The sequence below is a fragment of the Ursus maritimus genome, unplaced genomic scaffold, assembly GCF_017311325.1.
Source record: "Ursus maritimus isolate PB19 unplaced genomic scaffold, ASM1731132v1 scaffold_4, whole genome shotgun sequence".
Taxonomy (NCBI): domain Eukaryota; kingdom Metazoa; phylum Chordata; class Mammalia; order Carnivora; family Ursidae; genus Ursus; species Ursus maritimus.
Genome location: NW_024426552.1, coordinates 1897568 through 1910266, shown reverse-complemented (window position 1 = coordinate 1910266; position 12699 = coordinate 1897568). Strand labels below are relative to the sequence as shown.

Sequence of the window (12699 nt, the reverse complement as noted above, 5' to 3'; positions counted from 1 at the left end):
CCAAGTTAGAGGGAGGGCTGGGAGCCATCTTTGTTACTTTGTGGTACAGAAAATTCCTCAAACAAGCTCAATAAATACAAACCATGAGAAAGAAGTCATTACACTTGCTCACATCAAAACAAGAACTTCTGCTCAGGAAGGACACGATGGACAAGGCCAGTAGTCCCAGGACAGAATGAGAAAGGTGTTTGCCACACCATGAAAGGTATAGAAGGGACAGGGAGCCCCTGAACATCAACAAGGAAAATATAAGAACAATCTTCAAAAAAAAAAAAAAAAAAAGAAGGCCATCTAAAAAAGAAGAAATCCAAAGGGCTCACATATGACAAAATGCTCAAGTCCACACGAATCAGAGAAATGCAAATTAAAACAGTAATAGAGACCACTCTTCTCCTAGTATATTGGTTTAAAAAAGGATATAGGAAAACAATGTAAAGATAGAGTGTGCATGGGAAAATGACTCGTCCCTTCTGTGGGTTCGAACGTGCTTTCCTTAACTTGTTTTAAAGGAAGTCATGGAACATGGAACAGGTTGGCACGCTGGGCTTTGCGCGGGACTCCTGGCCTCTCTGGGGCTGCAGCGTGGACGCATCCAAAGTCTGGGAAGGCAAAGGCAGTGTGGGGCTCACTGAGGCCTCAGGGAAGCGCCAAAACAGCAGAGAATAACCTCACAAAGGCGTAATGGACCTCTGCGGCCGGCCAGCACTCAGCCCTCGCACACATCAACGCTTTTAAATCCCTACTCATCCACTTTGGTCACCTGCCAGAGTCAGAGGGTTCTCAGGGTGCACAACACTGCCCAAAGGGTCAAGCAGACGGTATAGCAAGGACCGTGGTCTTTGAGCCCAGCTGTCCTGGGACACGCTATGTCCTGCAGCTTCTGTCATGGGTCTTTCTGAGGCTCGCTCTCCTCATTGGCAATAGGGGATGATATCCTCCTTTCTTGTAGGGCTGTGGGAGGGACTGCTAATACTGTCTGGCAGGCAGAAGTTGCTCCCCAGAAACGGACAGCTTCACAGGGACTGAGTTGGAAAGGCACGGCCCATCCCTCACGATGCAGTCGGCTCTGTGCAGGGCCACGTTTTAGGTCGACTACGAACTTCCCACCTGAGTTTGTGGGAGGGTATGTGTTTGCCTGCAGGAATGCAGGCTGCCAGGGCTGGCTAAGTGGCTCTTGAGTAAGAGCCACGTGGCTAGTACACAGCTGATGTTGAGCTCACTTTACTTCAATCGGCAAGAGGGCATCCGGCGGGGCGCCTTAAGCAGCCGGCACAGAAAAATCCACACACGGTCTGGGAACAAATCCACCTGCTGGACCCACACTTGCCAGCCCCAAACCACAGCCTTCTTTTCTCGCCTTTCTCGCATGTTGCCCGTTAGGTATAACAAGCACCTGGCCTCACTGGGCACGTGGACATTCAGGAGGCGAAAGACAGTGCACACACCAGGCAGAACGCAGGGCTGGCACAGGGACAAGGGGGTTTGAGCTGAGTTCTTCCCGGGACAGGATGCTCAGCTGCCCTCAGGGTCCCACCCACAAAACTTGTCTCTGATGATTCAGAATGCCACCTCTTATTCTCCTCTGCCAGGAGCTGTGGGAGAGGTGAGGATGAAGCGCCAGTCCCTGCCCCCAGGGGACCTTTGTAATAAAAACACCACTCTCTCTTGCCGGGCTTGACTATCTCTGCAATCCAGCCAGCTTTCCATGTTCCCTTATCTCACGTCCTCCTGGCAAGTGAGAACAGGAACAGAGGATTAATCCGGCTGTAGTGGCCTCGGGCTGGAGGATGTGGAAGTCCAAGTGCTCAGCTCCTAGAGGGTTACCTGCCTTCCAGTCCCATCGTGGGAGAGTCCTCACCGAGCTAGTGCCCTTCAAATATACGCACCGCGTCCAGGAATTATGGAATCAGAGCTGGAAAGGGCCAACGGATCAGGGCTATCGGCACAGAGAGGGCTGGTGGGGGCGGCTACAGGAGAAGGAAGTTTAGAGTACTAAGGGCTTCCATTAGAACAGAAGACAGGTATCAGATCAACCATCTAAGTTTTGACTTAATAAATTTGATAATGGAAGGATAGGTTAGTATAATCATATGTAATATAACTCAATGTAAGTGAAAACAAGAAAAACAGAGGAGATCAATTGAAACCAAAATTGATTCTTCGAGAAGATGAATAAGATTGGTAAACTTTCAGCCAGACTGACCAGGGGGGGAAAAAACAAGAAGAAATAATTTACCAATATCAAGAACAAAAAATGGGATATTACCAACCATTTTTCACAAATTGAAAGGATAATGAGGGACCTCCACAAACAACACTATGCCTGTATATTCAAAAGCTCGTGTGAAATGGACCAACTCCTCAGTAAGCACTTCATTATGTTTCTCAGGAAATTCTCCCAAATATTTAAAGAAGACCAAATACTGGCTCTACACAATATTTTCTAGAAAGTAGAAGAGGAGGAAACATCTGCCAACTCCTTTCATGGGGGTGGCATTATCAAAACTGAAGATACCGCAGTAAAAAAAGACTGCGGACCGATAGCCTCACAAAAACAGACATGAAGATCCTGAATAAAATATTAGCAAATCAAATCCAACAACACATAAAAAGAATGATAACATCACAACCAAGTGGGGTTTATCTGGGAATTCAGGACTGGTTCACATTCGAAAACCAATTAATGTAAGTACACGGACTTCTCCATACTGCCTTTGCAATTTCCTATACATTTCTAATTATTCCAAAACAAAGGCTTTAAGAAATCAATTAATGTAATTCAACATAATAACAGACTAAAAAAGAAAATTGTTTAATCATCTCAATAAATGTATAAAAAGCATTCCATTAAATCCAACATTCATTCATGATAAAATCTCTCGGTAATAAGAGGGAGCTTTTTAGCCTGTGGACGCTTATCTAGACAAAACCTCAGTGACCACAGTCCAGCGAGCACTGAATGCCTCCCCCTGAGGTCGGGCATGTGTGAGCACACACACACGAGCATTTCCTTGCTCTGCCTGCTAACAAAATGACACCCCAGCAGCACTGAGCACATCGAGCTCCAGATCATGGTTTCTAAATACCATCACCCACTAAAAGGAGCAGGGCTCCCTGGAGAAGTGGTGGACTCCAGGGATGGGACAGGGAGATTTCCAGAGGAGCTGGGACCAGAAGTGAGACGCTGGGGAGTTGGAAGCATGCTGAAAGGTATAGGACCCAAATGAACGACGTCCCAGTGCTCAAAGCTGGAACAATGTGAACAAAATAATGATAATACTGGAATTTTACCCAAATAATAAAATAAATATTCTTTAGACCATAATGAAATAAATTAAACCAGAACAGGTAAATAAATGGAGGAAAAGGGGCAGCTCATCCTTACAGAAGAATTTTGGTTAATAAATGGAGGTGAAATGGGGAAGTGGAAATTCACCATCAGAACACCACAGCGACCCTGCTGCAGATATGGCCCCCAGAGGGACGCTAAAACCATTGGACAAACACAACAGCAGAAACAGGATGCTTGTAAAGTCTCATAGAATCTCCCTCACCCCAAATATTTATTAATTACAAGGGGAAAAAATAACCATATCCCCAGTGACAAGACACAGCAACATCATATATCCCCGCTTCACTGGACACATTACTTCTGTGGGATTCTTCCCCAAACATAATAACCTCAGTCCAGTTGTGAGGAAACCTCAGACAACCCCAAATTTCTACAACACATGTGACCAGGGCTCTTCAAAAGTGTCAAGACACAAAGGATAAGGAAAGACCAAGAAACTGCCTCAGACTAGAGAAGACTAGGGAGATCTTGCAAATGTACATGGGGTCCTGGACCAGAGAGGGGACATTCGTGGGAAACGGGGGTGTCCTTTAGTGAACAGTAACGTGCCCATGCTGATTTCTAAGATTTATCACTGATCTGAGGCTACGTAAGATGTTACTAGAGGAAGCTGGGTGAGGACATGTGTAAACACTCTGTACTCTTGTTACAATTATTCTGTAAATGACACGAAAGCACAAAGTGTCCCATGAGCTCACCCGTGCCGGGACAAGCAGAAGATGTGCGGGTGCAGCTGGTCCGTGATGCCACGTGCCCCCTGCGCCCCATCCTTCACCTGCTGCGGACTGCAGTCCCCAGGAAAGGAGACCTGCTCCACCTTTCCTCCCATCCCACATTCTGGCCTTGTGTCTGCTTCAGACCAGGTGCTTGCTAAGAGTCGAATTATGTCCCATGAGGATGCTGAAATCCTAACTCCCAGTACCTGCAGAGGTGACCTTTTCTGGAAAGATGGTCTTCACAGGCGATCAAGATACAATGAGGTCACTGGGGGAGAGGGGTCCTAACCCAATACAACTGGCATCCTTGTAAAATGAGAAAATGTGCATGCAGACAGGCACACAGGGAGGATGCCGAGCGAGGATGCAGGCAGAGAAGGGGAGATGCTCTTACAAGGCAAGGAACCCTCAGATTGCCAGCAGATCCCCCAAGCTAAGAGAGCATGGCACAGATTCTCTGTCACAGACCCAGCAGGAACCAACCCTGCCAATCCTTGACCTCAGACATCCAGCCTCCAAACTGGGAGAGAATGGACCTCTGTTGTTGAAGCCTGCTCTACGGCGTTTGTTACCGTAGCCTCAGGACGCTGACACGGTGCTGCATACAAATCATGACTCATCATCGTTATGCAGAAACGAGCACAGAGGCGCATGGCGGTGCTCAGCCAGACCAGGCCTGGGACCCAGCCCCCAACACCCAGGTGTTCCACCAGGGCCCCCAACGACCCCCAATAAAACTACAAACTGCACTCCACCCCCAAGCTATCTTTCTAGGACTAAAAACAAGTAGAGACTCCCAGGCCAATTTCCAGAGTTTTGTCAACAGAGCAAGGACTCCTGGAAATAACTCCTGTGGCTGGTTCTTCAGGACCCAGCTCTCGGCACCAAGGAGGGGAGGGCTGGGGAGACAGCTGCTAGGATAGCACAAGCCAGGAGGGTATGAGGAGAAAGTCAGGGCACCTGGCACACACTCACACACACACACACACTCACAGCCTCCTCCAGCCCTGCCACCCCCACCCCCACCATGGCCACGTCCATCTTGTCCGTCTGCTCCAGTGACCTGAGCTACGGCAGCCGTGTCTGCCTGCCCGCCTCCTGTGACTCCTGCCCCAACTCCTCCTGGCAGGTGGACAACTGTCCAGAGAGCTGCTGCGAGCCCCCCTGCTGCGCCCCCACCTGCTGTGCCCCCAGCTCCTGCCTGACCCTCCTCTGCACCCCTGCAAGCTGTGTGTCCAGCCCCTGCCAATCAGCCTGCACCAGCTCCTGCCAGCCCTCCTGCTGTCTCTGGATGCACTTAAGCAAACTGACCGATAAACGCCCAAGACCGACCAGAGCCCTGGCTCCATGTATCTTGTCATTATTCCCAGCCTGAGCACACATCCACTTCCCCCGCTCTGTACTCAGCACTGCCATCCTGCAGGACCCTTTGTGGCTTCCTGTGATTCCCCAAGGCCCTAGCTGGGCAGCAGAGGCTGGGGGTGAGTATTGCAGGCCTCTGGCCACTTGGGCCTTCCTGGGCTCATCCTTCACCCTCCTGTACTGTCTTCCATGGGATAGTTCTTTTCCTTGATTTGCCCCATCACTCCTCATGATGACCCTTCAATCAGGATTAGGATTTGCAAGACCCATGTGTTTCCACAGCATGTCTAAATGCCCTCCTAACTTTAACATTAGCAATTTTCGTTTCTGTTTTTTCTAAAATCTTCTCACATGCCCTGCTGACACCCCCGGTGTGGTGTCAGGAGCACAGCTGAAGGTGTAATGTGCTACACATACACATCCCAGAAGTCACATGTTAATAGTCGTGCTAAACCTGCATGAGAGTAAAGGCTTCTCTCAATCTGCAATAAGAAAACACGAAAACAAGCACAGAAGCATCACCATGATCAAGCCCATCCGCAGGTGGTAAGCGCCAGATGGAACAAAGCCCAGCGCTCTTTAAAAGAAGGAAACAACATACAACATCCAACAATATCACGCTATTCTTTTACTGAAACCCAGCATCCAATAAAAAATTACTAGACATATCTTTAAAGATTTTATTTACTTATTTATTTATTTATTTATTTGAGAGAGAGCATGCACATGCATGCATACAAGCGGGGGCAGGGCAGAGGGGGAGGGAGAGAGAGACTCTCAAGCAGACTCCGCACTAAGTGTGGAGGCCAACACAGGGCTCCAACCCACGACCCTGAGATCATGACCTGAGCCAAAAGCAGGACTTGGACGCTCAACTGACTGAGCCACCCAGGTGCCCCCAAATTACTAAACACCTTAGAGAAAAAATCTAACCCATAATCAAGAGGCAAAACAGATTATACAAACAAACTCAGAAATGACAGTTGCTGGAATTAGTAGACAAGGCAGTTAAAACAACAATAAATATGTTCAAGGATTTCAAGGAAGACATGAACACAAGAAAGAAATGTAAGATACAAAAGAGAACTAAATGGAACTCCAAGAGCTAAAAAAACATAACATTAACAATAAAAAATTTAAAGGATGAATTTAAAAGCAGAATAAAGACTGATGATGATCAAAGACCTATGAGACATAAACATAGAAATTTCCCAAACTGAAAGACAGTAAGAAAAAAAATTTAAATTAACAGAGCATCAGTAATCTGAGGAAAATATTAAATGGTCTAACATAAATATAACTGGAGTCCCTGAGAAAAAGGTCAGGAGTCAGGGGAGACAGAAAAATATTTAAAGAGATAATGACTCAATGTTTTCCAAATTTGATGAAATTGAGAAGTATACAGAAAACTTGAGAAACACTATACACTAACCTGACCATATTGACATGTATACAATATTCCATCCAACAACAGTGAACTTGAATTCACATTTTTTTCAAGTGCACATAGAACATTCACCAAAATAAATCATATGCTGGGCCATAATGCCAGTCTTAATATGTTTGATAGGATTGAGAATGTTGTTTGACCACGACAAAATCAGAAATCATGAACTTAGAAAGATATCTGGAAAACCAAAAAATATTTGGATAGTAAATAACACACTTCAAAATAATCCATGAGTCAAAGAAGGAATCACAATGGAAAACTGGAAATATTTTTAATAAAATAAAAACTTTATAGAATGCAACTAACACAGTGTATAGGGGGAAATGTATAGTTTAATAATTTATATAGAAAAGAAGGAATCCGTCAATTATCTAAGTTTCTACCTTCAGAAGCTACAAAAAGGAGCTCAAGTAGAATCCAAAATAAGTTGGGGCACCTGGGTGGCTCAGTCGTTAAGCATCTGCCTTCGGCTCAGGGCGTGATCCCAGGGTTCTGGGATCGGGCCCCACATTGGGCTCCCTGCTCCACTGGGAGACTGCTTCTTCCTCTCCCACTCCCCCTGCTTGTGTTCCCTCTCTCGCTGGCTGTCTCTCTCTGTCAAATAAATAAATAAAATCTTAAAAAAACAACAAGGCAAGAAACAACAATTGTTGGAGAGGATGTGGAGAAAGGGGATCCCTCCTACATTGTTGGTGGGAATGCAAGTTGGTACAGCCACTCTGGAAAACAGTGTGGAGGTCCCTTAAAAAGTTAAAAATTAAACTACCCTATGATCCAGCCATTGCACTACTGGGTATTTACCCCAAAGATACAGACTTAGTGAAGAGAAGGGCCATATGCACCCCAATGTTCATAGCGGCATTGTCCACATTAGCTAAATTGTGGAAGGAGCCGAGATGCCCTTCAACAGATGACTGGATTAAGAAGATGTGGTCCATATATACAATGGAATATTACTCAGCTATCAAAAAGAACGATTTCTCAACATTTGCTGCAACGTGGACAGCACTGGAGGAGATAATGCTAAGCTAAATAAGTCAAGCAGAGAAAGACAACTATCATATGGTTTCTCTCATCTATGGAACATAAGAAGTAGGAAGATCGGTAGGGGAAGAAAGGGATAAAGAAAGGGGGGGGTAATCAGAAGGGGGAATGAAGCATGAGAGACTATGGACTCTGAGAAACAAACTGAGGGCTGCAGAGGGGAGGGGGGTTGGGGGAATGGGATAGACTGGTGATGGGTAGTAAGGAGGGCACGTATTGCATGGTGCACTGGGTGTTATACGCAACTAATGAATCATCAAACTTTACATCAAAAACCAGGGATGTACTGTATGGTGACCAACAGAATATAATAAAAAAATATTACCATAAAAAAATCTTAAAAAAAAGAAAGAATCCAAAATAAGTAGAGGGAAGGAAATAATTGAGAAGTGTAGAAATCTACCAAATAGAAAATGGACAAACGAGAAAATTAATAAAACCAAGTCTAATTTTTTAAAAGATCACCAAAATTAATAAATTTCTACCTTGACCAGTCAAGAAAAAGAAAAGAAAATGAAATAAATAAACAATATCAGGAATAAAGAAAAGGCGATTGCCCCAGACCGTAAGACACTAAAAGAACAATAAAAGAAAAATGCAATTCTTGATGCTGACACATTCAACAACTTAAGTGAAATGGACAAATAACTGGAAAGATACATATGATAAAAACTCATACAAGAAGAAATAGAAAACCAAAATAGCCCTCTGTCAATTGAAGTAATTGAATTATAGTTAAGATCCCTCTGACAAAGAAAAGGCCACGTCCAGTCCTAAGGAATATATAAAAACGCTATTAGAATTCCTAAGTGCAGTTAGCCAGGTCACAAGATACAAGGTCAATACACAAAAACTGATTAAATTTCTAGGTGGTAGCAATGAGTACTTGGAAATGAAATAAACACACCATTAACTAAAACATTGAAAAACGAAATAATAGAGAAACTTAATATATACAAGGTTTATGTACTAAAAATAATAAAATATTGCAGAAAAAAAGTCACCCTAAATCACTAGAAATAGATACTATGTTTATGAATTGAAACTCTATATTGTTAAAATGTCGATTCTTTCCAAATTTACCTGCAAGTTTAATGCAATTCTAATAAAAATTCCAGCAAGTTCTTTAGAAAGCAATGACCTGACTCTAAAATATATTCTAAAATCGGTACAGAAATATAAATGATCTAGAACAACGAATTATGAAAAAGAAAAACAGAATTGGATGGCTAGCTGCTGGATTCCCAGGCTTCATTTACAGCTGCGTTGGTGGAGACGGTGTGTTATGGGTACCGGAACAACGCTGTGCTGAAGACGGCATAGAGCGGGTCCAGAAACAGACCCGCACGTACACAGCAAAGATCATTCAACGGAGAAAGGATAGTGTTCTCAACAAACGACGCTGGAACAGCCAACAGCCTATTCAAAACTTAACTAGAAAGGGATCACAGAACTTAGCGTAACAGTTAAAGCTGGAATATTTAGAAGTACACATGGGACAAAACCGGCGTGACCCAGAGTTTAGGCAAAGATTTCTTAGCACCTCGGAAGAAAGGGAATTCATTGAATTGAATCAAAACTAGAGATGTCAGCTACTCCAAAGTACTGTGAAGAAAGTGCAAAGTCTGGGCGCAGGCGGGGAAATCTGCACAGGACACATATGATAAAGGGTCCCCGGAGTACGAGAAGGACACCCAGTGAGTTAAGAGCCAACAATCTGATTGCGGAACAACAGGCAGAGGATTTGAGCAGACGCTGCAGGAAGACAGACAGCGGGGAACAGGCAGGTCACCAGCGGATCCAGCCACACACAGCAGCCGGCAGGAAGGGCAAAAACCGCCATGCACGGTGCACCTGGCACATGACCCAGCAAGCCAACCCCCAGGTATCTACCCAAGAGAAAGGACGACATGCGGGGTACAGGTGCTTACAGCGGCTGCCTTCACAACCCTGAAAACCTGGAGACACCCCACAGGGACGTCAACAGGTGATTAAACAACTGCGATTCAATAAAACACGATCGGCAATTACAAAGGAAATAACCACGAATATATGCCACGAAAGAGGCAAGTGAACGAAGCCAGACGCGGAGCATGTCTGTTGGGCACCTTCCCCCTTCGGACGCCCGAGGAAAGCTCAGCTTCAGCAGCAGAGCATCTGCTCCCAGGTGGCGGGCGGGTGGGGAGGCTCGGGCCACAGAGGAAGCTTCACAGGAGGGAAAGCTGGTACCTCTCGACCCCAGTGGAGGCTGCAGGATGCAGACCTTTCTCAAAACTCATCGAACTATACAATGAAATAGGCACGTCTGATGATATGCAAATTGTACCTGGACAAGGCTGATTTGCAGCTGAAGGGTTCTGGTCGGGGGAGAAGGGTTTGGGCATGGAACGTGCAGCAGGTGGGGAGTGTGGCGTGGGGCGGGAGGTGATGGGGGCTTCAGGGAAGGAGACTGAGCGCCTGGGGGTGGCACGGGCTCCCTTTGTGGGTTCTGGCCATGGACACAGATGCGGGAGAGTGAGGAGCTCACGGGCAGGGAGGGGAGGGCTCAGGAGGGTGGGTGACCTCTGTCTGATTCTTCATGGGGACACTGGGCCACCGTTGCAACAGTTTTGGAACCCTGGCAGGTGACCTTGTTGAATGTCCCCGCTCTTGTCCACGAGTGTCCTTACGTGAGGCCACTGTCATCCTGACTTCGGAGCAGGCCGCTGTCCACAGCAATCGAGGCCTGATGGGCTTCCCAGTTCACAGGGAAGGTCCCGCACCATGACTCCATGTCCCTCATGCCCCCGGGCGGAATCCAGACCTACCATATGACGGCCCTCAGAGTCCTGCCCAGGACGGGATCCTGGGGGTCCTTCTACCCACCCTTAATATTTTGTTTCAGACCTAGTTGTTTTCTTCAGGAGCTTGGAGCATTGCCTCCCCCATGACACCACCTTTCCCCTCTACCTTTCCGGGAAGAGCCCGCGGGAGGACCCCAGGGGGACCCCGGGCCCATAGGGTCTGTGCTGCCTGCAGCCCACAGGCCACCTTCTCTGCGGTCCGTTTGTCCAGTGAGGGCAGTGGGTTGAAACGGGCCAGGAGCTGAGAACCCCCAGACCACGACCCGTGGGCAGGCAGCCAGCCTCGGAAAGTCCTCGGAACGCAGCACCCAGCAGCACTGACCTTCCTGAGCGAGGGCATGACCCCGCCCCCCACCCCCGGGGGCCTGGCCAGAGGAGTTAGGCCCCTGCCCTTCGCGACTTCTCAGTCCCTCATTCCCAGCAATGTCTGCAGCTGGAGGAGACCAATGTCCGCTCAAAACCCTGGGTTCCCCCGCCCCCATGAGGGTCAGATGAAAGGAAGCAGATCCGTTGGACAAGTGAGTTTATTGGGGTGCCCGAGGAGGGGCTGACAGGTCAGATGGTGAGGCCAAGGGACCCGAGCAGAGACAGGGAAGGACAGGGACCCAGAACAGGTAGAGGCGCCTCCTGGGAGAAGGAGCCCCGGGGAGCAGCGGGGTCAGCGGTCTGGGGATGCAGGAGGTCAAGGTCAGGTCAGGAGAGTGGACACATGGGGGACCGTCCTGGGTGCGGGCAGCCACCTAACACAGGTCAGGACTGGACTGAGGGGGCGCTGGGAGGACCACCGTCACTGGGTGGGTCCTGAACCCAGCTGGCCCTGGGGGGAGAGACGTGCCCAGTCAGCAGCAGGACTTCTGGGCCGAGGCAGGGACACAGCAGGCCTGGTGGGAGCACACAGGGCGGCAGAGCAGGGACACGCAGGAGCCCCGGCGGCAGCAGCTGGGCTGGCAGGAGGAGGCGGGGGCACAGCAGGAGGAGGCGGGCACGCAGCAGGCGGGTCTGCACACGGGGTAGCAGAGCAGGGACACGCAGGAGGAGGGTCTGCAGCAGGATGAGCAGCAGGGGCTGGGCTGGCAGCAGGAGGGGGCAGAGCAGGGGGAGGCCCCCGAGCAGACAGGGGTGCAGCAGACGGGCTTGCAGCAGATGGGCTTGCCGCAGACAGGGGTGAAGCACACGGGCTTGCAGCAGACAGGGGTGCAGCAGGCAGGCTTGCAGCAGATGGGCTTACAGCACACGGGCTTGCAGCAGACAGGGGTGCAGCACACGGGCTTGCAGCAGACAGACACACAGCAGTCTTCCTGGCAGGGGGAGGAGCTGCAGCAGGAGGGCTGGCAGGAGCTGGTGCAGGCTGATTGGCAGGGGCTGGACACACAGCTCACAGGGGTGCAGATGAGGGTCAGACAGGAGCTGGGGGCGCAGCAGGTGGGGGCGCAGCAGGGGGGCTCGCAGCAGCTCTCTGGGCAGTCGTCCACCTGCCAGGGGGAGGCAGGGCAGGAGTCACAGGAGCCGGGCAGGCAGATGTGGCTGCCGTAGCTCAGGTCGCTGGAGCAGACAGACAGGGTGGACGCGGCCATGGCGGGGGTGGGGCTGGAGGAGGGTGTGAGTGTGTGTGTGAGTGTGTATGTGTGGTGCCTGAGGCTGACAGTTTTTATATCCTCCTGGATCTTGTGTCCCAGGCCCCCGCAAGCCTCTAGTTCCGGCTCCCATCCCATTAGAGATGCTTATATGCCTGGATGCTATCCAGCTCAGAAACCTCCTGGAGCATCGGGCTTCGGAGCGGTCCCACTGTGTTCCAGGGGAACAGGAGTGGGATGGGCAGGTCGCAGCCCTGCTTCTCAGAGCAGTGGATGGCGGGTGTGGGGTGAGGTTGTGGAGAGCATCCTGGGTGTGCGGGTCACCATCCAGCCACCAGCCAGGCCGCCCCAGGCCGTC

The 12699-nt window shown here is 48.9% G+C and overlaps 1 protein-coding gene across 1 annotated transcript; it reads right to left on the bottom strand.

Moving 5' to 3' along the window:
* Positions 1-11606: 11606 nt before the first annotated feature.
* Positions 11607-12341, bottom strand: LOC121100454 (keratin-associated protein 10-8-like). Its single transcript, XM_040621675.1, has one exon. The coding sequence runs from the start codon at positions 12339-12341 to the stop codon at positions 11607-11609; it is 735 nt and encodes a 244-aa protein (XP_040477609.1).
* Between the last annotated feature and the right edge of the window lie 358 nt (positions 12342-12699).

Excerpts from the sequence above, each read along its gene's own strand:
- LOC121100454 (XM_040621675.1), bottom strand. The coding sequence starts at position 12,341 with ATGGCCGCGTCCACCCTGTCTGTCTGCTCCAGCGACCTGAGCTACGGC.